Source organism: Balaenoptera physalus (assembly GCF_965194825.1).
Source record: "Balaenoptera physalus genome assembly, chromosome: 16".
Taxonomy (NCBI): domain Eukaryota; kingdom Metazoa; phylum Chordata; class Mammalia; order Artiodactyla; family Balaenopteridae; genus Balaenoptera; species Balaenoptera physalus.
The window spans coordinates 23,652,686-23,679,405 of NC_138898.1; the positions used below are offsets into that span (position 1 = coordinate 23,652,686).

The 26,720-nt window shown below is 42.2% G+C and overlaps 1 protein-coding gene and 1 long non-coding RNA gene across 6 annotated transcripts in view; one reads left to right on the forward strand and one right to left on the reverse strand.

Annotated features, from left to right (window-relative positions):
* The window catches only part of LOC309645400, a 253,464-nt gene that overhangs the window by 196,215 nt on the left and 30,529 nt on the right, over positions 1-26,720 (forward strand). The gene's annotated exons all lie outside the window — the stretch shown is intronic.
* Positions 1-26,720, reverse strand: part of PHF20 (PHD finger protein 20) — a 136,841-nt gene that overhangs the window by 99,794 nt on the left and 10,327 nt on the right. For 3 of the 5 annotated variants that reach the window (XM_082430125.1, XM_082430128.1, XM_082430127.1), the window contains 2 exons: positions 16,965-17,063; positions 13,678-13,793 (listed from right to left, as the gene is read on the reverse strand). In XM_082430125.1, the coding sequence (XP_082286251.1) occupies positions 13,678-13,760 (83 nt within the window). In that variant the 5' untranslated portion in view covers positions 13,761-13,793; positions 16,965-17,063. Of the gene's footprint in view, positions 1-13,677; positions 13,794-16,964; positions 17,064-26,720 lie in introns of those variants that run through there. The other 2 variants (XM_082430124.1, XM_082430126.1) reach the window with 1 other exon arrangement.

Below are 26,720 nucleotides of genomic sequence, written 5' to 3' on the forward strand. Positions count from 1 at the left end.
AGCATGGCTAATCATCAAGGAAATGCAAATCAAAATAACAATGAGCTATCACCTCACACCTGTAAAAATGGCTATCATCAAAAAGAACACAAATAACACACGTTGGCGAGAATGTAGAGAAAAGAGAACCCTTGTACACTATTGGTGGGAATGTAAATTGGTGCAGCCAAGGTGGAAAACAGTATGGAGGTTTCTCAAAATACTAAAAATGGAACTACCACATGACCCAGCGATTCCACTACTGCGTATATATACAAAAAAGAAAAAACAGAAACACTAATTCAAAAAGATACATGTACCCCAATGTTCACAGCAGCATTATTTACAACTGCCAAGGCATGGAAGCAATGTAAGTGTTCATCAACAGAGGAATGGAGGGAGTTCCCTGGTGGTCCAGTGGTTAAGACTCAGCGCTTCCAATGCCATGCCCCAGGTTCAATCCCTGGTGTGGGAACTAAGATCCAACAAGCCGCACAGCGCAGTCAAAAAAAGGAATAAATAAATAAATAAATAAAATATTTATTTTTAAAAAAACAGATGAGGGACTTCCCCGGTGGTACAGTGGGTAATACTCCACACTCCCAATGCAGGAGGCCCGGGTTCGATCCCTGGTCGGGGAACTAGACTCCACATGCATGCCGCAACTAAGAGTTCACATGCCACAACTAAGGAGCCCGTCTGCTGCAACTAAGACCTGGTGCAACCTAAATAAATATATAAATAAATATTTTTTTAAAAATTTAAAAAAAACCAGATGAATGGATAAAGAATATATGGTACATATATATACAATGGACTACTACTCACCATAAAAAAGGAACGAGGGACTTCCCTGGTGGCGCAGTGGTTAAGAATCCACCTGCCAATGCAGGGAACATGGGTTCAAGCCCTGGTCCGGGAAGATCCCACATGCTGTGGAGCAGCTGAGCTTGTGCGCCACAACTACTGAGCCTGCACTCTAGAGCCCGCGTGCCACAACTACTGAGCCTGTGTGCCACAACTACTGAAGCCTGCATGCCTAGAGCCCGTGCTCTGCAACAAGAGAAGCCACCGCAACGAGAAGCCCGTGCACCGCAACGAAGAGTAGCTCCCACTCACCGCAACTAGAGAAAGCCTGCGTGCAGCAATGAAGACCCAACACAGCCAAAAATAAATAAATAAATAAATAAATAAATATATTTTAAAAAGAAAAAAGGAATGAAATTTTGCCATCTGCAGCAACATGGATGGACTTGGAGGACATTATGCTAAGTGAAATAAGTCAGAGACAGAAAAATACTGCATGGTACCACTTACATGTGGAATCTAAAAAATACAACAAAGTAGTGAATATAATAAAAAGAAGCAGACTCACAAATACAGAGAACAAACTAGTGGTATGGGTCGGGGGAGGGGAAATACAGGGATGGGAGAGTGAGAGGCACAAACTACTGGGTGTAAGATAGGCTCAAGGATGTACTGTACAACACAGTGAATATAGCCAATATTCTGTAATAACTATAAATGGAAAGTAACCTTTAAAAACTGTATAAAAAATTTTTATTAAAAAAAACCCTACTAGAACCAACAAGGACCTACTGTATAGCACAGGGAACTCTACTCAATATTCTGTGATAACCTATATGAGAAAAGAATCCAAAAAAGAATGAATATATGTATATGCAAAACTGAATCACTGTGCTGTACACCTGAAACCAACACATTGTAAATCAACTATACTCCAATAAAATTAAGAAAAAAAAAAACTACATTAAAAAAAAAAACCTACATGGTGGAACCACGTGAAATAGCTGATAATCAACTGCTTTTTACTGACAAAAATAGTAATTTTATCTGGTTCAACCTAAATACTGGAACAACCATGAAGGAAGCTGGAGAAGATGCAGCAAGGTTAACAAAAGAGGAGATGTGAATGGAATCTGTATAGACAGAAAAGGGGAGAGAGAATTTCCAACTTCAACATGTAACTAACAGCCACTGATGAGACTCTAGTTTCCAAACTAACATTGCAGCTGGGAGTCACATTTCTAATGGAAATACTAGCCAGAAAGGAGCAGACATTAAAAACCAAACTGAAACAAAACTTAGCTCTGGGGAGGAGAGAGGGATTGGGAATGGCCAAGAGACTTTTGCTTGCGGTTTTAATTTTTATAAGGATTTAGTCACAAAATACCTGTGTAAGCAAAAATAAATACTTTTAAATTAAAAGTTTTGAAAAATATTTAATGGGCTGATATCAACCAGTAGCTTCATGGTTCTTGGATTTATATGCTGCTTGGCACATCCACAAAACAGAATATTATGCAGCTGTAAAAAAAAAATGAGAACAAACTATGAATTGACAAAGATTTCCAAATTTTAAAAAGTCAAGCTATAAAATCATGCATATCTTATACCTTTTGTGTTACAAAAGAGGAAAATAAGAATATACAGTATATTTGCTTTTGCTTAAATATTAAATAAAGAAACACTGGTAGGAGGACTTCCCTGGTGACGCAGTGGTTAAGAATCCACCTGCCAATGCAGAGGACACGGGTTCAAGCCCTGGTCCGGGAAGATCCCACATGCCGTGGAGCAACTAAGCCCGTGTGCCACAACTACTAAGCCTGCACTCTAGAGCCCGTGCTCCGCAACAAGAGAAGCCACCGCAATAAGAAGCCTGTGCAACGCAACGAAGAGCAGCCCCCGCTCGCCACAACTAGAGAAAGCCCGCACACAGCAACGAAGACCCAATGCAACAAAAAATAAATAAATAAAATAAATTTTTTTTAAAAAACCAAAAAAAATTGCAGAAAAAATAAATTAAAATAAATAAATAAAAATAAAATTCAACCTGGGGGAGTTCCCTGGTGGTCTAGTGGTTAGGATTTGGTGCTTTCACTGCCGTGTCCTGGGTTCAATCCCTGGTTGGGGAACTAAGATCCCGCAAGACATGCGGCACAGCCAAAAAATAAATAAATAAAATAAAATTCAACTTGGAAAGGTTGGATAACCTAAACTTCATAGTAAATTAGGTTACTATGGTGACCTTATCTTAAGCAAGTGGTATAACTGGTCACTAAACCAAGAAGCCACAGAAGGGCAGTGTAGCCAATCAAATGTAAAGACACAAGGAGAATGACAAAAATTAGAGAAAGAGAAATTCATCAACTCCCCTGACATTTTCTGAGTACCCACTCTGGGCCAGGAAGTGTACCAGGGTTTGGAAATACAGAGCAAAATCTATAAAGTCATGTGATCACAACAGCTGACAGAGGCAGGAAGACAATGTTACAAGGCACACGGGGCCTTTCATTTCCTCAGACATATACTGCCTTCCCATACCTGGTCTGTTCACTTCACCTGAATCACTTTCCCCTGCCCACTCTTCCCAGGAAACAGCCTTATCCTCCTGCAGCCTCAGAATCCCTGACTATCTCAAGTAGCCCCCGTCTCCTTCCAATCTGTGTCAGTTTCCTGCTTGCTTCCTTCATAAATAACATTCGACCCAATCTGTAATTATTTCATTTGTTCCTCTGTTTACTTGTTTATATGGCCTGCTTCCCCAGGATATTATAGACACCCCTAAAGACATCTATCTCTTACTGCAGTATCCTCAGGAGGAATAAATGTATAACTATACACACATATAATTGTAATAAAGCATCACAGGTGCAACTACAGAAGACTACTTAAGATAGAATAGGGTACCAAGGAGCAAAAGGCTAGTTCTAAGGCAGAGGGGGAGAGGAAGGAGGCTGAGGAAGGAGGGCCAAGTCAACTAGTGAAAAGGAGACAGTTGACTCAGTCCTGAAAGATGAATAGGCATTTTCCAGATGATGAAGGAGGCAGTGAGGCTGAAGAGTGTTTCTGGGAGAGGGTGTAATATAAGTAAATCAGCATAGGTACAGAGAAAGAGAAGAACAAAGGAAGATAAGGAAGTACAAGAAACTGAAGGTGAGAAAAGAAACAGCAACTCTGTGTAGAGAACTATGCAGGAACCTTATGGATTCCACACCTATTGTACAGATGGGCAGCTGGCCCTAAATGACTGTTCCCCCAATAGCAATCCATGGACCACTGGGTGTTAGTGAACACAGAGCTGGTGGTCCACAAGGTCTCCTTGAGGAATGTTTTATTGTGCTTTTCCATAATCTAAACCATCTTTATTAGAGCTTCCCAGCTGAGATGCCACAAATGGATCAGAGGTGAGCAACAACATGAAAAAGGTTGAGATGCACTGATCAAGATGACCACCATATAATCAAGTACTACTAAAGAATTTTAGTGTGTGTGTTTGCTATTAACCTGGCATTATATGATCACTCTCCAAAGGCAGCTGTAGTGGTTTTAAAATACATCTGCAAATTTGACACTCCTTCCCTCCAAAGGTGGAGACTAATTATCCTCCCCTTGAATGTGGCCTCATTTCTAACAAATAGAATGTGGCGGAAGTGATGGTGGAGTACTTCAAGTCTGGGTCATAAAAAGTGCTGCAATTCTACACTTCCGGGCAAACACCCAAAAGAATTGAAAGCAGGGACTCAAACAGTTATCTGTATATCAATGTTCATAGCAGCATTATCCATAACAGCCAAAAAGTGGAAGCAATCCAAGTGTCCATCGACAGATGAATGGATAAACAAAATGTCATATGTTCACACAATGTAATATTATTCAGCCTTAAAAAAGTATAAAATTCTTATATATACCCTACAACATAGATGAACCTTGAAAACATTATACTAATGAAATAATCACGAAAGGACAAATACTGCATGATTTAGAGTAGTCAAATTCATAGAAACAAAAAGTAGGATGGTGGTTGCTAGGGGCTGGTGGGGGAAGAGAATGAGGAGTTACTGTTTAATATGTACAGTTTCCATTTGGGAAGATGAAAAAGTTCTGACAACATAGGGAATATAGCCAATATTTTATAATAACTACAAATGGACCATAACCTTTAAAAATTGTGAATCACGATATTGTACACCTGTAACTTATATAATACTGCACATCAACTACACTTTAAATACATACATACATACATACATACATACCTAGTTCTGGAGATGGGTGATGGTGATGGTTATACAACAATATGAATGCACTTAATGTCACTGAACTATACACTTAAAATGGTTAAAATGGTAAAACTTATGTTATGTATATTTTAACACACATACACACACACAAAGCACTGCTGCTTCTTGGTTTCCCCATTCTGGGGGAAGCCAGGTGCCGTGTCATGAGAACATTTTAGATGCCTTGTGGAGAGGTCCACGCGCAACCAGAAGTCTCCCTACCAGCGACTAGCACCAGCTTAAGACAAACATAAGACTTCGACCTAGAACCCTCCATCAGGCTGCTCCTGAATTCTTGATCCACACACTGAAAGGGTAATATTTAGTGTTGTTTTAGGCCACTAAATTTTGAGAAAATTTGTTACACAGCAATAAATAACTAACATAGTAGCATTTTGCCCCAATGCTACTAAAAGTGGGATCCACAGATAGTACATAGGTTGGAGGCACCAGTCCCTATGTTTTTTTGAGTTTGAGACACACTACTCTAAACTACCAGATAAGCCAATCTCCCCTAGAGCTCCACCAAGGAAAGGAGAGGGCTGTGGGACAGTGAAACCCACACCAAATAAAAGGGAATAACTCCACCTGCATGTCCAGAAAGGCAAAGAACAGTCCAGGTCTGACACAGAAATACAACGTTGGCTTGTCCACAATATATGACCTCAAGTCCCAGGAAGGCTTGCTGCTCAGAGTCTTGGCTGCTTCTGTGCAAAATTAAGCTGCCCAACACTGCGCACTGTGCACATGCTTAAATTAGAGCAGCTAGATAGTGCCTGGCAGAAATCTGTTTGGTCCCCCCACATACACACCAAAAATACAAACTGAAGAAATGTTACAGGGGGAAAAAGAGGAACAGAAAGGATAACAATTTCCCTCTGATTTCCTACTCCAACCGGTCAGCATTCACTCACATGGCTACTAATAACCAATGTGTGTAGTTTACTCTAGGGGTTATAAACTGCCTTTACATAAGGTATCTCACAGGATCTTTACCACCATCCCATGAGGGTTTAAGGAACTGTTATTATCACTGCACCCATTTTACATTTCTGGAAATGGAGGCTCAAAGAGAGTGACTAGGAAGAGGTGTAACCAAGATCAGTATCCAAATCTTCTCACTAAACCCAGTCAAGAGCCTTCTGCTCTTAACCTGACTTCACATACAAACATGCTTGTAGTAACACAGGTCCACAGAGGTATCTTTTGTGTTAGCTACCTAATGGTCTACCTGGTGGTAGCCCATAATTTGCCTAAACTTTCCCCCAAGGTTTGGGCATTCAGGCTGCTTCCAGATTCTTCCCTATATACAGAGCCTTTCTGCAAACATACAGCAATCATTTACTTCAAGAATCAGAGTGTACCTCTCTATTCCTGGCTCAGGGCACACACCAGAAGCAAACGACCTCTATGCACAAAAGTAACATTCTAAGCCATCTCCAGCCTTTGTGGAGAGGGGATGGAGATGGAAATTGTATTTAGTGTAAAACAAAGGGCTGACTATTAAGCTGCAGAAAAACTGTGCTGTTTTGGATGCCTTAACTCTTTTCCTACCCCTTCACCACTTCCATTAATCAACATCGGACACTTCTAACTCAGGAAATGTCTTGAATTCATCTCTCCTCTCTAAGCTGACCATTTCTCACAATTGAATAGTCAGTACATCCAGGTTAACTCCTATACCCCTCTACCAGTACTGGCAAAGGGCCAGATACAGAGACACTCAATAAATGTTTGGCGACTGAATAAACACCACCACTTTTCAGTTCCTAGAAAGGATCTGACCATGTCTCTCTCCTGCTTAAAATCTTCCTTTTTAGCCCAGTCTCCTACCACTCCTGATCTGTCCCCTCTCCAGACTCTGAGAACACACCATATTCTTTGAACCCTCAATACTTTTGCTCACGCTGTCCCTTCTGCCTGCTCTCACGCTTCAGTCTCATCCTGGAAATCTTATCCTTTAATCTCACTTCCTTGCATATACCCTCAACTCCCTGGCCCCTCTTGCCCTCCATCATACCTGCCTGGACAAACCCCAACTGTAGGTAAATCAGAATCTCCACATTCTCCACTCCTGCACCCAGGCAGCTGATTATGCTGGAGAATACACACACGCTAATGGGTCTCACTTTCTTTTTCTTTTTCTTTTTTTTTTTTTCTTGGCTGCCCCATGCGGCATGTGGGATCTTAGTTCCCCAACCAGGGATGGAACCCAAGCCCCCTGCATTGGAAGCGCAGAGTCTTAACCACTGGACCACCAGAGAAGTCCCTGATGGGTCTCACTTTAAATGCATGGCCACAAATAGTGGTCCCCCTGGGGGGGAGGGGGGCTGTGTGACTGGGTATGGGAAAAAAGGTCTTCTGAGGTGCCCAGAATGTCTGTTTCTTAATCTGGGTGATTACACGGGTATATCCATGTATAAAAGTTCATCAAGCTACACACATAAAATATGTGTACTCTAATATAAATTATAGCTCTACGAAAGTTCTTTAAAAATAAACATTTTGGGGACTTCCCTGGTGGCCCAGTGGGTAAGACTCCAGGCTCCCAATGCGGGGGGCCTGGGTTCGATCCCCGGTCAGGGAACTAGATTCCGCATGCATGCCGAAAGTAAGATCTCACGCGACACAACTAAGACCCGGCACAGCCTAAAGAAAGAGATATTTAAAAAATTAAAAAATAAACATTTTTAAGGAGTAGCATCTTTTCTCTCTTCTTAATTCAATGTCTTACAACTGTAAACTGCCATAAAAATCATTATCAAAAAAGTTTTTTAAAATTCCAGGGCCTACCACTGGCTGCTGAGTGGAAAAGAGCCTGAGGAGGAGGAGGAGTCCAGAAGGACGCAGGAGACCAGTTAGGCAGCTACTGCCGAGGTTCACAAGATCCACAATGGGAGCCTGGGCCACAGTAGTAGGGTGAAGGTGGCAGCCAGTGTCGGAGTCAGGACAGATTCTGCAGGTGGATCTGACAGGATGAGCTGATGGCCTAGGTGATGGAGTGGAAGAGAGGAGCCAAGGAGGCTCCAAGGGGCCTCTAAAGGTTTTGCCTGTTGGGTTCTGTATAACTTGTCTGTTTTTATCTTTTACTCAAAATCATCATCATCCAGAACCTAGAAGCAGCGACCCCTCGGTAGCAAGGGACATACCTAGAACCCAGATCTCAGCATCTAATACCATTTTCCAATAAAAGAAACCAAGGCTCTTTGGAGAAACAGCTGATTCTCAGACTAGGGCAGGAAATATACACAAGATGAGCCTGGGATATTCTGTAGTGCCAGAAATAAGGAAGTGTTAAACACAAAATTATGATGGGAGTACGACAAAAGGACAAAAGAGCCAAATGAAAGAGCTCCCAATATAAAAACAGGAGCAACAAAATAAATAAAGTAGTACTGGATTATACCCAAAGTCTAAAATAAATGTCTGAGTCCATACTGATATAAATAAAATCATCAAAAACAAGGAAAATCTAAAAACTAATACAGGACTTCCCTGGTGGCGCAGTGGTTAAGAATCCGCCTGCCAATGCAGGGGACACGGGTTCGAGCCCTGGTCTGGGAAGATCCCACATGCCGCGAAGCAACTAAGCCCGTGCGCCACAACTACTGAGCCTGTGCCCTAGAGCCCACGAGCCACAGCTACTGAGCCCGCGTGCCACAACTACTGAAGCCCGCGCACCTAGAGCCCGTGCTCCGCAACAAGAGAAGCCACTGCAATGAGAAGCCCACGCACCGCAACAAAGAGTAGCCCCCACTCGCTGCAACTAGAGAAAAGCCCGCGTGCAGCAACAAAGACCCAACGCAGAAAGAAAGAAAGGAAGGAAGAAAGGAAGAAAGAAAAATAAAAATACTGGGTGTACATACAGATGGGAACTCTCTGTATTTTCTTTGGAATTTTTCTGTAAATCTAAAACTATTCTAAAGTAAAAAGCTTATTGAAGCTTATTGGAAAAACTTCATGACCACCAACTTCCAGTGGACCTTAATGGCACTTGATGGCACCAGCGATCCTACCACATTTCTCACATCCTATCCCTCTTCACTCTCCTAAATGGTATTGCATACCTTATCTTCTTTCCTCAAACCCAAGACCAAGATCTCAGCTGAAGATTTTACTTATTTCACTTAAAAAATAAAAACAATCAAAAAAGAATTCCCACTGCTGGTGGGAATGTAAAATGGTACAGCTGCTGTGGAAAACAGTTTGCAGTTCCTCATAAGCTTAAACAGGCTAATTACCATATGACCCATCAATTTCACTCTTAGGTAGATATCCAAGAGATATGAAAACATAGGTCCACACTAAAACTCATACACAAATGCTCATAACAGCATTATTCACAATATCCAAAAAGTGAAAATGATACAAATATTTATCAAATGATGAATGGATAAACAAAATATGGTATATCCATATAATGGAATATTATTCATCCATGATAAAGAATGTTGATACATGCTATAACACAAATGAATGTTGAAAATACCATGTTAAGCGAAAGAAGCTAGTCACAAAGGAACACGTATTATTTGATTTGGATTCTATGAAATGCCCAGAATAGGCAAATCTACAGAGACAAAAAGTATATTAGTGGTTGCCTAGGGCTGGAGAGAACTAAGGGAAGTGATTGCTAATAGATATGAGGTTTCTTTTTGGGGTGACGAAAATGTTCTGGAATCAGAGAGTGGTGATGGTTGTACAACTTTGTGAATATACTAAAAACCACTGATTTGTATGCTTTGAAAGAGTGAATGGTATGTAAATTATATCTCAATTGTAAAAATAAAAACTAAAAAAGAGGGAAAGAAAAGAATCCCTAAGGGCTGGCAAAGATACAGAGCAACTGGGACTCTCATACATTGCTGGTGGAAATGCAAAATGGAACAGCCACACTGGAAAACAGTTCAGCAGTTTCTCATCAAGTCAAACACACACTTAACATATGACCCAGCAATCACACCTTGATATTTATCCAAGAGAAATGAAAACTTACTTTCTCACAAAACCTGTATTCATGTTCATTCATATTCACCAAAAACTGGAAACAATTCATTTCTTCAAACAGGTAAATAGATAAACTATACATCCATACGATTTAATTCTACTCAGCAATAAAAGGAACTACTGATTCATACAAAAATATGGATGAATCTCAAATGCATTGTAAGTGAAAGAAGCCAAACTTAAAAGGCTACATATTGTATGACTCCATTTATACGACATTCTGGAAAAGGCAAAACTATATGGACAGAGGACGTATCAGTAGGTGACAAGGGCTGGAGGCTGCAGGAGAGGTTGACTACAAAGGAACACAAGTCAATTTTGTGGGGTGATAAAAATGCTACATTTTGATTATGGTGGTGCATGCATGACTGACTGTATGAGTTTGGCAAACTTCATGGAACTGTATGCTGAAAAGAGTGGATTTTACTGTTTGTAAATTATACCTCAATTTAAAAATACAAAAAAACACATGCTCCCATCACCAACTCTACAAGTAAACCTTCATCTCTACCTATATACCCAGTTTCCCTCTTCCCCTCATAATAAATGAATTATCTGCTCCTATCAATGACCAATTCCTCCCACTTTGCATCACACCACAGTTCCTTCTCTCCTGTTTTCCTTGAACCCATGCCAATTAGGGTTTTGGTCCCCACTGCTCCATTAAAACAATTCTTGTCAAGGTCATCCACAAACTTGATGTAACCAAGTCAACAGTCACTCAATCCTCATTTTATGTGAACTACCAGCATCACAAGATTGAAGTGATTACTCCCTGCTTCTTGAAACACCTTTTCCACTTGTCCTCTAGAGCAGGGGTCATGTCCCCACCACCCCTCCCCGAGCCCATTACCATCCACAGCCTGTTAGGAACCGGGCTGCACAGCAGGAGGTGAGTGGCGGACTGGCGAGCGAAGCTTTATCTGCCGCTCCCCATTGCTCCCATTACCACCTGAACCATTGCCCCCTCCCCCACCCGGGTCTGTGGAAAAATTATCTTCCGCGAAACCAGTCCCTGGTGCCAAAAAGGTTGGGGATCGCTGCTCTAGACACCTCTATGGATTTCCTCCTGCCTCAACGGTCACTCCTTCCCAGTTTCTTTTGCTGGTTCCTCTTCATCTGCTAACATCTAGACACTGGAAGGCACCAGGGGTCAATCCTCCTTTTTATCTATATTGACTCCCTAAATCAGCACTGTCCAATGGAACCTTCTCAGTGGAAATTTTCTATGTCTTCATTCTCCAATACGGTAGCCACTAGCCACTGAGCGCTGGATATGTGCCTAGGGTGACTAAGGAACTGAATTAATTTTATGTAAATAGCTACTTGTGGCTAGTGGCTACTTTTCTGGACAGTGCAGCCCTAGAAAGCTCATCCAGTCTCATGGCCTTAAATCCCATATACTTACAAAAGAAACATCTGATAAAGAACTGTTATCCAAAATATACGAAGAACTCTTAAAACTCAACAATAAGAATACAACCAACAAAAAAAGAAAAGCAACAACCAACCAATTAAAAGATGGACGAAAGACCTTAACAGACACCTCACCTAAGAAATATACAGATGGCAAATAAGTATATGAAAATATATTTGACATATTTCAATAGAGAATCACAAATTCAAATAACGAGATACCACTATATACCTATTTTAATGGCCAAAACCCAAAACACTGACAACACCAAATACTGGCAAGGATGTGGAACAACAGGAACTCTCATTCCTAGGTGGCAGAAATGCCAAATGGTACAGCCACTTTGAAAGACAATTTGGTAGTTTCTTGCAGAATTAAACATACTCTTACCATATGATCCAGTAATCACACTCTTTAGTATTTACCCAAATGAGTTGAAAAGTTATGTCCACATAGAAACTTGCACACAGGACCTCCCTGGTGGTGCAGTGGTTAAGAATCCACCTGCCAATTCAGGGGACACAGGTTTGAGCCCTGGTCCAGGAAGATCCCACATGCCGTGGAGCAACTAAGCCCAGGCGCCACAACTACTGAGCCTGCACTCTAGAGCCCGCGAGCCACAACTACTGAGCCCAAACGCCTAGAGCCCATGCTCCACAACAAGAGAAGCCACTGCAATGAGAAGCCCACACACCGCAATGAAGAGTAGCCTCTCCACAACTAGAGAAAGCCCGCATGCAGCAATGAAGACCCAATGCAGCCAAAAATAAATAAATAAATAAGAAATTAGGATGAATATGTCATATCACGATGGGTAAATCACAAAAACATGAAATACAGGAGAGGAACAATGAGAACACTTATAGGAATTTTTTTAAAATACCCAAAGTGATGCTAACTAGTATTATTTATGGATACATACAGTAAAGATGTAAAACATGAACAGAAAGGACAGAACTAACTACAGGACGCTTGCTGCCTCTAAGGAATGCAGGAGGGGAACTGAATTGGGAAGGGTATAAAAGGTACTTCCATTATACCAGAAATGTTTTATGTCCTTTATTTTTTAAAATATAAGTAAAATAAAAGTGTTAATATTCAGTAATTCTGAGTGAAAAGTACACAGATTATTTTATAGTTAGCTGTACTTTTAAACTTTTTCTATATTTTATTTTTTTCCCCCAAATTTAAAAAGAATTCTTTCTCCTGATTAAGCTGCCTTAAAAAAATACTGAGGGAAACCAAAAAAGGGAAATAATTATAGAAATACAAACAGCCTATAAACAACTAGGTGTTCAAAGTGTCTCTAATTTTTATATCAAATCTCCCAGCCCCAAAAGGCAGCAGAGACACTTTCTACCCCAGGCATTTCCCCTGCTTCCCTTCCCATCTTCTCTTCCTACACCCCAGGAGCTGGTCAGCCTATTTTGAGATAACCTTCAAGAGCACTATACTCTTCCTTATGAAAATTCACAGAAAGGTTTGAGTTCTGAAACTCCCACTTTCACCTTAAGCATTAACTAATGACTAAATTCTAGGATATCCTCAACAACAACCATCATTTTACAGTTTATAAGGCCTTTTCCAACATATCCTATTATTTGATTCTCAGAAAAAAGTCTGTGAGGTCAATATTACTAGTACTCACATTTATAGAGGAAGCGGATGCTCAAAGTGGTTAATTACCAGCCAGAGGTCACAAGTCCATGACAAAGTCGGGACTACAACCTCTCAGCCTCTGAATCTAATCATCCCTAAAATATGATGACTGAGTTTCAACTGTACAACAATACACCCAGAAAACAGGAGAAGTTGTTCACAACACACAAGCTGTTCCAATCTAACCCTTTTTCTTCATTCTTCCATCCCTGATCTTTCAGACAGGCAGCCAAGAGCAAGAAAGCTGCCACTATTAATCTTCCCTTCCCTGCAGCCACTCCTGCTTCTTCTTCCCATAACTCCTTCAGATGAACAGGCAGAGAAGGGAAACAAATATAACAGGATGGTCCCCTTAACACAGGGATCCCGGCACCAAAGACAAAGGACAGCTCTAGACTTAAGTCTCCTTCCACCTTCCAAGAGTCAGGGAGCAGGAAAACACTACAGAAAAGCCCAGGCTACCCCTCTTTATCAGTGCTGGCAAAAGTCCTTTACTGAAGGGATTTAATTAACAGAAAAATGTAAAAGTACCAGTTTTTTAATCGGTCCCGGGCTTCCAACTGGGCTCCCACTTCAAAGCTGATTCCTCGTCTGTTAGGTGGATGCTTTGTCATTTTCAGTCATCAACGGGGGCTGCCTTTATTCTCCTGAAAAAGCCAATTAAATATTTATGAAACTTAGGCAAAGTCTGCCCAGAGTGGAGTAACACTCACTACACAGAAAAGACAAACAGGCATTATTCAAAACACAAAGCTCCAGGAAACCCTGTCAGCGTCCTCCTTTACTCCTGCCCTCATCCTAACACAGGTGTGTCCTCCACTGGTTCCTCCTTCTCTATTATGCAGCATCCTGTAGTCTCTGGAACTGTAAAGAGACCCTCCCTCAACACTGCTTACCAAGAATTCACCTATAAGGGGCACCTCTCAGAACACCAAAAAAACAATCACTCTCAGAACTAAATTTAATCATTTGCTGAAGTATGCAACAAATACCTGCTGAGAGATTATTTAGGAAAACAATCGTCAAGACCAAAAGAGACGCAGTTCCTGGCCTCATGAAGCCTCCAGTCTACTGGGGGAAAACAAAAATGTAGCCAGTAAACAGACAAATGACTTAACTGCAAGCTGTAACTGCTATGAATTTTAAGTGCTACAAAGGAAGCGAACAAAAGCTTAATGCTGATTTCTGGCCCTACTTTTGGAAGGCTGGACAAGAAAGATCTATTTATTCATTCTTTGATCTATTTATATATTTTTTGATTTATTTATATTTCTACCCATTCTTGAGTACATTCTGACAATTTATTGATATATTTTCCCAATTCTTTATCGAGCCTTTTGGTACTGGAATTGATGGTCATTTTCTATATGAGTAAAATTTATTTTTAGGGGCTAGTGGTGGCTCTGATGGAGATGTAGCCACTCTGAGTTCTCGGGGCACTTGAGCAGGCGACCTCCATAGAGCAAGGCTATCCCTGAGTAAATTCTCTCCCACTGAACTTTGGAACCCAACAGCCTGCACTGCCAGGGCAGTATCTGCCTCATACCAGGAGGGCAAACTTTGCAATGGATGAATGAGGAATAATCACAAAAGTGGTACCTCATGGGAATTCCCTGGCCATCCAGTTGTTAGGACTCAGAGCTTTCTTTCACTGCCCTGGGTCCGGGTTCAAACGAAGATCCCGCAAGCCGTGCAGTGTGGCCAAAAAAATTAAAAATGGAAAAAAAAAAAAAGTGGGTTCGCATATCTAATGTGTAATACCATCACACTTTCTTGCAATATATTACATGAAAGAGCAGGATGTAAAATTACACCCCTTTGAGCTCAAATAAAAATTCATGTGCACTTAAAAAAAAAAAGACAGTTAGAAAAAAAAAAGGTTGTAAGTGATCTTTTCCTCTTAAACAGTTTCCTAAATTTATTGTTTTTCATAATGGAAATTTTCCATAAGAAAAAATATATGTAATGTAAAGGATGAGCTATCCATTACATTAAACAACTCATTCTGAAGGGCTGATATTGGAGAACGCACAAAGCAAATCAGACCAAGAAAGGAATGGTTGACAGTTGTAACTAAGGAATCTGAAACCTAATAAACTGAAAAGCTACGTCAAGTAAGAGTATTTGGATTATATGGACCCTAGCAAAGGGAGAGTCAGAGGCTTGACTGGCTATACTTCTTCACACTCTCCAGGAAAATGAGATATGATAGCTGACATAGGTAAATCCAATCAGTAGAAGAGTCTTCACTTTGACTTACGAGAAACACCACCTCAAATTATCTTTTTATTTTTGACTTCATGTATACCAATAGTTTCGCCTCTCAGATTATATGAAAAGGTGAAGCCAGACAAGAATAAAGACAGAGTGGCACTGAAAACTCACCAGAGTACGGCTTCCCTGGTGGCGCAGTGGTTAGGAACCCGCCTGCCAATGCAGGGGATGCGGGTTAGAGCCCTGGTCCGGGAAGATCCCACATGCTGCGGAGCAACTAAGCCCATGCACCACAACTACTGAGCCCCCGTGCCACAACTACTGAAGCCCACGCACCTAGAGCCCATGCTCCACAACAAGAGAAGCCACCGCAATGAGAAGCCCGCGCACTGCAATGAAGAGTAGCCCCTGCTCACCGCAACTAGAGAAAAGCCTGCGTGAAGCAACGAAGACCCAATGCAGCCAAAAATAAATAAATAAATAAATAAATAAATAAATAAATTTTTTTTAATTAAAAAGAAAACTCACCAGAGCAGCTAGTATTTATCAGACTTCATGCAGGGAGACAGCTCCCTTTTATAGATGTCATGTAATATAGGGTAATGTAATAGGATTAAATGCTTGGCCTTTAATCCTCAGCCCCACCCTTTATGAGCTGAATGAATCTGGGTAAATTACTTAATCCCTCTGAATTTGTTTCCCCTCCCTAAAATAGGGATGGTGATAATAGTACCTATCTCCAGGCAGTGGGTGTGAAAACTAAATGAGATAATCCATTTAAGGAACACTGGTACAAAGTAAGGACTACATAGTTTGTAGCTACTAATAATTCTGTTATCACAAATGAAGAAATTAGGTTTAAAGTAATTGGGCTAAGGTTCAGGTGCTAAGTGACCAGCCCCAGAACAAAAGCCCAGGTCTGCTTGATTTCTGAATTAATTCTTTTACCACACAACTTCCCTAGGATGCCGTCCATTAAATACAGGAGTGTGGGAACAAGGCAGTGAATGAAAATGAGCAAATTATTCTTAATGGCTCAAGAAAACCAATTCCTCTTGAGGCTGAATTGTCGAAGGTTTTCCTTATCATGAACTGAAACCTGTTTCACTGTAACTCTGACCCACTTATTTGTTTTATTTATTTATTTATTTATTTATGGTTGCGTTGTGCGGCGAGCGGGGGGGCTACTCTTCGTTGCGGTGCGCGAGTTCTACTCTTCTCATTGCGATGGCTTCGCTTGTTGCAGAGCATGTTAGGCACACGGGCTTCAGTAGTTTCGGGACGCAGGCTCAGTAGTTGTGGCATGCTGGCTCCAGAGCGCAGGCTCAGTAGCTGTGGTGCACAGTCTTAGTTGCTCCACGGCACGTGGGATCTTCCCGGACCAGGGATCGAACCCGTGTCCCCTGCATTGGCAGGCGGATTCTTAACCACTGCGCCACCAGGGAAGTCCCTGAGCCACTTATTTGAAGCTTCACTATCTGTTATCACACAGAACAAGACTAAGGACTAATCTGGCTTTTATGACCCATGCCCAAATCTTCCCTCCACTCCTCTGGGGATGGCAGAGTTTGTTTTTAAATTTCACATTAATTCATTCAACAAACCATTAGTGAGCACTGTCAGTAAGGCACTGTGCTGGAAATCAGGAATCAGAAATCCAACTCAGTCGCAGCTCCAGTCCACCCAGGAAGACGAACACAAATCTGAGAAGAGAGGAAGGAGCTCTAACAAAGGGCAAGGTGAGGGACAATCACCGCAAAGTCTCAATTTAATTTGACAAATCTACTAAAGAATAAAAAAGAGTTCAAGACAGAAGCAGGAATTTAAAAGATTACATAAGAAGTACGTTTTTACTTCTAACATTTAGGGGTTTTTAAAATTTTTTTTTTAATTTATTTTATTTATTTATTTATTTATTTATGGCTGCATTGGGTCTCGTTGCTTCACATTTAGTTTTAAACACAAATTTTTCTCAAGAGGCAAGAGAGCTAAGATTCTGTAGCTTTTAACTTACCCATTCTTCAGGGCCTGTTTTTTTCTACCAAAAAGCTCTAGCTTCCAGAATAGGAAAAGGAAATATGTTTAGTATGGACATCCAGAAAAACTATGAGAAAAAATCTGATGCAATCTGTATTCACAAATGATTCCACTTAAAGACCTTGGCAGGACTTCAAACTACTCCTTTACATTCAAATTTCCCTACAGGGAATTCCCTGGTGGTCCAGTGGTTAGGACTCCACGCTTCCACTGCATGGGGCATGGGTTCGATCCCTGTAGGGAACTAAGATTCCGCAAGCCACGAAGCATGGCAAAAAAAAAAAAATTTTTTTTTAAACAACTTTTCCTACAATGTGAGCTCACTGCTACACAGGAGACAGCCCAGTTTATTTCCTTAAATACAGTATAGGCAGTCAATGCCCCTGCATCAATGACAATGAAAACTTTAAATGTACACTGTGTAATACAGTTTAAAGGGCACTTTCACAAACAACAAACTGGGAGAAAATAACTGCAACACATATGACCAAAGGGCTAACTTCCTTTATTAACAAAGAGTGAATACAAACCAACAACGAAAAAAGTTAAACAACTCACTTACGCGCAAAGTGTATGGGCTTCCCTGGTGGCGCTGTGGTTAAGAATCCACCTGCCAATGCAGGGGACACGGGTTCGATCCCTGGTCCAGGAATATCCCACATGCCATGGAGGAACTGAGCCTGTGCACCACAACTACTGAGCCTGTGCTCTAGAGCCCGCGAGCCACAACTACTGAGCCCACCTGCCACAACTACTGAAGCCGGCGCGCCTAGAGCCTGTGCTCCGCAACAAGGGAAGCCACTGCAATGAGAAGCCCGCACACCACTACAAAGAGCAGTCCCCACTCGCCGCAACTAGAGAAAGCCCGCGTGCAGCAACGAAGACCCAACACAGCCAAAAATAAATAAATAAATTTATTTAAAAAAAAAAAAATGGGCAAAGTGTAAGAACTGGCAGGTTCCCAGGGAAGGGGGAGGTTGGGGGGGGGGGGCGGGGAATAATGTAAAGGTCTAATAAGCATGTGATATTATATAATCCACATAACGTCACCCTAAATTAAAGGAAATGCAAATCAAAATAACAATTTTTCAATTCTCAGACTAAAAATTTCAAGGTAAAATACCCAGTGTCTTCAGGGATGAGGAAAAAAAGATGCTTATACACTGTTGGTAGAAGCATAAATTGGAAAATCTTTTCTAGAGGCAACTTGGCGCTATCTACAAAATGCAAATACCTGCAACCCAGCAGTCCCCATTGCCAGTAACTTATCCGACAGATACATCCCCCAAAGTCTGCCAAATTACCTGTAAGGATGAACAATATAGTTTTGTAATTTCTGCAGCTAAAATGTCCATCAAAACAGAGGGCTAGTTAAATGAATTATGGCCATCTATACAATGGAATGTTGTACATCTATTAAAAGGAAAACTGGCTGGGCTTCTCTGGTGGTGCAGTGGTTAAGAATCCGCCTGCCAGTGCGGGGGTCATGGGTTCGATCCCTGGCCCGGGAAGATCCCACATGCCACAGAGCAACTAGGCCCATGCGCCACAACTACTGAGCCTGCGCTCTTAGAGCCCATGAGCCACAACTACCGAAACCCGTGTGCCTAGAGCCCGTGCTCCGCAACAAGAGAAGCCACCGCAATAAGAAGCCTGCGCACCGCAGTGAAAGACTAGCCCCTGCTCGCCGCAACTAGAGAAAGCCTGCGCACAGCAACTAAGACCCAATGCAGACAAAAATTAATTAATTCATTCATTAATTAATTTTTTTAAAAATGGCAATCTGTAGATGCTGATATGGAGCCATCTACATGATACATTGTCAAATAAAACAAGCATGGTGTAGAGGCCTGTGTCTGGTATTATCTCTTTAATGCAAACAGACAGATCTATTATAGTATATGCATAAAATTATTTCTTGGAAGGAAGAAAATAACTGTTTTAAGTAGTTCCCTTAATGAAAGGAATAGAGCATGAAAATTTGACTTCTCATTTTTTACCCTTCTGTGTTGTTAGAATTTTTTAACCATAAGAATGTACTTCTGGGGCTTCCCTGGTGGCTCAGTGGTTAAGAATCTGCCTGCCAATGCGAGGGACACGGGTTCGAGCCCTGGTCCGGGAAGATCTCACATGCCGCAGAGAAACTAAGCCCGTGCACCACAACTACTGAGCCTGTGCTCTAGAGTCCACACGCCACAACTACTGAAGCCCACACGCCTACGGCCTGTGCTCCACAACAAAAAGAAGCCACCACAATGAGAAGCCCAGTCACCGCAACTAGAGAAAGCCCACGCGCAGCAATGGAGACCCAATACAGCCATAAATTAATTAATTAATTAATTAATTAATTAATTTTAAAAATACATTAAAAAAATAATGTACTTCTTTGTTTTTACTTTAATTGTCAGCAGGGATTATCTAGTTGGTAAAATTTTAATTTTGAATTACTTCTTTATATTTCTTCATATTTTTAAAAAATAGATTATTTAAATATGTAAAAGGCTTTCATCCTTACACTATTTTCTGGACCTACACAACTGCCAAATGATGTAGTTAGGACTAAATGTGATACTCCCATCGTACAGAAAGGAAACTGAGGTTCAGAGGGGCTAACTGCTTTCAAGGTCCTCCAAGGCAGGAGACATGTCTCTTACCCCAGGTAACAGGATTTTCCAAGAGGTAGACAAACCATTTCTTGAAGGCCCTTCCTCTTTCCCTTACCAAAGTCCATGCTATGCTTATACTCATGCCTTTAAACATAAACATAGTTTGAATTAAGGAAGATGAAGCAATTGGATGCTTTTCAAATGCTGTGACAGAATTATTACACCATTATATAGCAAGCAGAAATATTTAATCTTTCAGAAAGGACAACACCTAAGAATGGCCCAGCTGTGAGAAAACTGGAACACTTGACCCACTGCCTGAGGCCCTGACCATGGCCATCTTTTTATACCTCAGTCTGGAAGAAAGGAACAAGCTGTAAAACTGCTTCTACACTTGGAGTCAGTAATTTCAATCAGAAGGATACAATCCAGGATAAAAATAAATCATTTGTGAAAACGAGAAAAAACAATAGCTCTTTACATACGATGCTGGGGAAGCTAAATATAACTTACATGTTTAATAATAAGAGAAGGACTTCCCTGGTGGCACATTGGTTAAGAATCCGCCTGCCAAAGCAGGAGACACAGGTTCAATCCCTGGTCCGGGAAGATCCCACGTGCTGCAGAGCAACTAAGCCCGTGCACCACAACTACTGAGCCTGCGCTCTAGAGCCCACGAGCCACAACTACTGAAGCCCGCATGCCTAGAGCCCGTGCTCCACAACAACAGTAGCTACAGCAATGAGAAGCCCACACACTACAATGAAGAGTAGACCCCGCTCGCCGCAACTAGAGAAAGCCCACGCGCAGCAATGAAGACCCAAAGCAACCAAAAAATAAAAATATTAAAAATAATAATAGTAAGAGAATATTTAAATAAAACCTAATGTAGTAGGTCTACACTTTAAGCTCCATTAGGGAAAGGAATGACTGATACTCAACAGATGCCTAATAAATTAAATAAAGAATGTTACTCAGCTACTAAAATGATAAAGATGTGAACCAACCTTACAAAAGGAGAGCAGAACAAGACCTACATAAGAAACACTGATAATAGTAATAATAACTAATTCTACAAATGTTAAGTCATGTAATCCTTACAACCACCACAAAGACAAGTACTATTATTAATCCTCGTTGTAAAGATAAAACAGAGAGGAACAGGGAAAAGTGAGGGACACCCTAGGACACCCATATAGAAAGGGGCTGAGCCAGGATTTGAATCTAGGCCCTGCAGCTCCAGATTCTTAACCACTACCACACGTTAGTCTATGAGCTACATCTTCGGATTCTTTTTTGTAACTCATCAAATGAGGATTAATGGCCCCTATCTCGGGTGCTAAAAGGAAAAGATCTGCAGGACTTCTGTAGCGGTCCAGAAGTTAAGACCACGCTTCCGCTGCAGGGGCTGTGGGTTCGATTCCTGGTCAGGGAACTAAGATCCCACAAGCTGTGCAGCATAGCAAAAAAAAGAAAGAAAGAAAGATTTGCAAAGCCCCTATATGTCTAGCACAAAGTAGGTACTCAAAAAACGGCAGCAGAATTTTCTGAATTCATAATGCATTTATATTTAATGTTGTACTGACATGGACCCTGGATTTTATTTTGGGAGAGGTTTAAGAGTACTGCAGCCATGGTAACTGGAGGTCCTGTCTCAGCAACTGCATTGTGCTCGGGGACAGGTACTGAGGGCTCAAAGTAACAAAGAATTTGTGATAGGTGGGCATGGAACAAGATCTTTCAATGAGTCGGCTCTAGACAGGGTTAAGGGAAAATAAACTCTAGAAAGAATGTCAACCACCAGAAACTACAGAACAGGCTTTACAATAATCTAATAGTGCTTACACCAGGCTTGCAATTCAACCTCCATTAAAGGGTGATGGTGCCTTTCAAACTGAGGGACACTGCAAGTGAAAGACCAGCTTAAATCTTTATGCCTCAGGCTTCCCTGGTGGCACAGTGGTTAAGAATCCTCCTGCTAATGCAGGGGACAGGGGTTCGAGCCCTGGTCCGGGAAGATCCCACATGCCGTGGAGCAACTAAGCCCGTGCACCACGACTACTAAGCCTGTGCTCTAGAGCCCACGAGCCACAACTACTGAAGCCCATGCGCCTAGAGACCGTACTCCGCAACAAGAGAAGCCATCGCAATGAGAAGCCCGTGCACCGCAACAAAGAGTAGCCCCTGCTCGCAGCAACTAGAGAACACAACTAGAGAAAGCCCACGCGCAGCAACAAAGACCCAATGCAACCAAAAATAAATGAATAAAAAATTTTTTTAAATGTTTTAAAAAATCATCTTTGCGGTGTCTTTCTGTTGGCGGCGGTTTGGCAGCCTTTGCTGCGTCTGCAGGACCCAAAGCTCTAGATCACTGGGTGCAGCCCAGGTAACGGAAACTGGAAAAAGCTCGAGGGGACGCCGTCCACACTCCGCGGGAGTGAGTGGGATGCGGAACCTGCTTCCGGAATTTTCGGGCCACGTTACCACCATTATCCCGCCGCGCTCAACGGGTCCTGTGGCAACCAGCACGCTACAGGACCCGCCCCAGGTTCCCATGGTAGCAGCAACATTTATGGTCCCTGGACAGGGCCATGTGATCTTTGAGGATGTGGCTGTGTCCTCCCAGGAGGAGTGGGGTCTCCTTAACGATGCTCAGAGACTCCTCTACTGTGACGTGATGCTGGAGAACCTGTCACTTATAGCCTCCATGGGGTGTTGGCGTGCAGTAGGTACTGAGGAGGCTGCTTCTGAACAATGTGTTTCTGTAGAACTAGTGACACAAGACAGGAATCCAAATCCAGACCCATCTATCCTGAAGACTCTTACTTCGGATACGGGTGCCCTGGTGGAGAAAGATGTTTTGTACCTGGCTGAGCACCAAGGAGTGCATCCTGGGCTGAAACTGTCCTCTTCTGGGGCCTGTGGGAAAATGTTCACTTCTCACCTACAGCAGCACCAGAAGCAGCCCATTGGAGAGAAACACCTCAGAAGTGAGGAGAATGGGGCCTTGCTTGTGACGAGCTGCAAAGTCTTTTTACCCGTCAATATGTTCACATGCGGAGAGGTTGAGAAGGCTTTCCTAGGCAGCTTGGGCTTTCCCCCACACCAGCCCTCCCACTATGGAGAGCACCCAGGTACAAGCAGGCAGAGCAGGGAGGTCTCTCACCCTGGGGAAGGGCATTACGAGTGCAGCGAATGTGGCAAAGCCTTCAGTAAGAAGTATAAATTCACGAACCACCTGAGAGTTCACACTGGTGAAAAACCTTATGAGTGCAGTGACTGCGGGAAGTTCTTTAGACTCACCTCCAGTCTTACTCACCATAGGAAGGTTCACACAGGAAAAAGGCTTTATGAGTGCTGTAATTGTGGGAAAGTGTTTGCCCACAAATATAAACTTGTTGAGCACCAGAGAATCCACACTGGAGAAAGATCCTATGAGTGTAATCAATGTGGGAAAGCCTTCCTTCAAAAGGATACACTTCTTCAGCACCAAAAAGTCCACACTAGAGAAAATCCTAAGAGCAGTGAATGTGGGAAGCCCTTCCTTCACAAAAAAAATCTCCTTCTGCATCATAGGATCCATATTGGAGAAAAGCCTTATGGGTGTAGCAAATGTGGGAAGTCATTCATCTTCAAAAAAAGGCTTCTTGATCACCAGCGAATCCACACTGGAGAAAAGCCTTATATGTGCAGTGAATGTGGGAAAGCCTATGTCTACAAAGGAAGTCTTGTTGTGCATAAGAGAATTCATACCGGAGAAAAGGCTTATGGGTGTAAATGTGGGAAGTTCTTTACAAGCAGCTCTGCCCTCAGTAAACACCAGAATGTTCACACTGCAGAAAGGCCTTATGAGTGCAGTGAATGTGGGAAAGCTTTCAAGGTCAAAATTAAACTTGTTGAGCACCAGAGAATCCACACTGGAGAAAGACCCTATGAGTGTAATCAATGTGGGAAAGCCTTCAAGCTCAAGTATACACTTGTTCGGCACCAAACTGTCCACACTGGAGAAAAGCCTTTTAATTGCAATGAATGTGGCAAGCCTTTCAGTTACAAAACAAGTCTTCTTGAGCACCAGAGAATCCACACTGGAGAAAGGCCTCATACGTGCAGTAAATGTGGGGAAGCCTTTGTCTACAGAGGAAGTCTTGTTGTCCACCAGAGAATCCACACTGGAGAAAGGCCTTATATGTGCAGTGAATGTGGAGAAGCCTTTGTCTACAGAAGAAGTCTTATTGTCCACCAGGTAATCCATACTAGAGAAAAACCTTGAGTGTAGTTCTTTGCAGGCAGCTCCAGGCTCATAAAAAACAAGAAAGTTCACACTGGAGAAATGCCCTCCAAACTTATGCTTTCCTTCACTTGAGTTAATATCTAGCAGCATATAGATTAGGTGTCATAGAGGAAGTGAAAATTTAACTTATGTGCAGCCAAACTTTCATAGAGTGGTAGTATCATGATACAGTCTTACCAGAAGCACCAGACGTGAGTTCCTGTTCTTTAGATTCTTATCAACACTTGGTATGGTCAGGCTTTCTAACTTCAGTGATGTAAGAGGTGTATAGTGGTATCTAGTGATTTTAACTAGTATTTCCCTATTGACATGATGTTGAGTGGTTTTTCATGTGATAATTTCCATTCATAGTTTTTTGAAATTTCTGTTCATATGATTTGTCATCTTAATTACTGAGTTTTGACATTTCTTCATGGATTATTGATTAAGGTCCTCTAATGGAAATATCTGACATTATTTTCATCCAGAATTGGTCTTCTCATTTCAGTAGCTTTTCCAGAGAAAAAGTTTTCAGCTTTAATGGAGTCTTATTTGTCCATTTATTCTCTTACTGTTTATGCTTTTGGTGTTCTATCAATAAATGAAAAATGTTTCCCAAATTTGAAAAAAAAACAAAAAACAAAAAACAAACCATCTTTATGCCTCCTTCATTCAATAAATATTTACTGAGTGCCTGCTATGTGCCAGGTGCTGGAGATAGATGCTGGGAGGATGAGACACCCCCGGCCCTGTTCTCTAGTGGGGAAGGCAGGAACATGATAAACACAAATACAAATAAGATCATTTCTGGGAGGCTATGTTCTGTGGGGGAAAACCCAACAAAACAATGTGAACCAGTGACACGGCAGGACCACTTTAGATAAGGCTGTTAGAAACAACTCTGAGGAGCTGAGGTCTGAGCAGAGATCTAAACGACAAGGCGAGGGACTTCCCTGGTGGCGCAGTGGTTAAGAATCCGCCTGCCAATGCAGGGGACACAGGTTCGATCCCTGGTCCGGGAAGATCCCACATGCCTCAGAGCAACTAAGCCCATGCGCCACAACTACTGAGCCTGCGCTCTAGAGCCCGCGAGCCACAACTACTGAAGCCGGCGCGCCTACAGCCCGTGCTCCGCAGCAAGAGAAGCCACCGCGATGAGAAGCCTGCGCGCCACAACCAAGAGTACTCCCCGCTCGCCACAACTAGAGAAAGCCCACACACAGCAACGAAGACCCAATGTAGCCATAAAAATATAAACAAACAAATAAATAAATAAGTCTACCTTTAAAATAAATAAATAAATGACAAGGAGATAGATAGATAATCTACCTTTAAAATAAATAAATGACAAGGAGACAACCATGTAAAGACCCAGGGGAAGAGAATTCTAGGTAGAGGGGAAGTCCTAGAGGCAAGGTGCCTCAGGAAGGAATGAGCTCCACTCCCCTCACAGCCCTGAGCCTAGGAGGTGGAGATGCTCCCTGCAGCCCTCACCACTGTTACAGAAAAGCATAAACAATATCAGCAGGTCCAGTGACACCTACGTCTCAGAGGAGGAAGCTTCCAAGGGGACTCTGCCAAAGTTCTGTCTTGGAGGAAGGCCAGGGAGTACTTAGGGATGGGAGCAGACAGGTTTCAGACTCAGATTCTGGGGAATCCTGGCTCCACTCATTGCTGGCTAAGTGAAGATGAGAAAAATCACTGAGCCTCCCTCTGTTTGCCCATCTATAAAAGCAGATTAATAACCCCTACGTCCTGGGATTCTGAGGATAAGCGAGCTAACGGATGTCAAGTGCTTAGCACAGTACACACTAAATATTCAATATTGGTGATAAAATGGCTGTGTGATAGTAGTAGCACTAGCAAAAAGGACATCAGACACAAAGGATTACAGTCAATATTATTATGCAATATTAACAAATAGTATCCAATACAAAGAACATAAAAGAGCATATCTTTAGTCCTAGGGAAGTGACAAGTTGGTTCAAGTAGGAGCAAGGGCCCCTCCATCACTATCCTCTCCTCAACAACACAGAAAGAAGACTGGGTATAGGGCTTCCCTGGTGGCGCAGTGGTTGAGAGTCTGCCTGCCAATGCAGGGGACACGGGTTCGAGCCCTGGTCTGGGAAGATCCCACATGCCGCGGAGCGACTAGGCCCGTGCGCCACAATTGCTGAGCCTGCGCGTCTGGAGCCTGTGCTCCGCAACAAGAGAGGTCGCGATAGTGAGAGGCCGGTGCACCGCGATGAAGAGTGGCCCCCACTTGCCGCAACTGGAGAAGGCCCTCGCACAGAAACGAAGACCCAACACAGCCATAAATAAAATTTAAAAATAAATAAATAAAGCAAATAATTTAAAAAAAAAAAAAGAAGAAGACTGGGTCTAAAGCCAACCATTACCACTCCTTCAGGCCCTTGCCCAAGTCACACTGAAAGAGCTGAATTAGC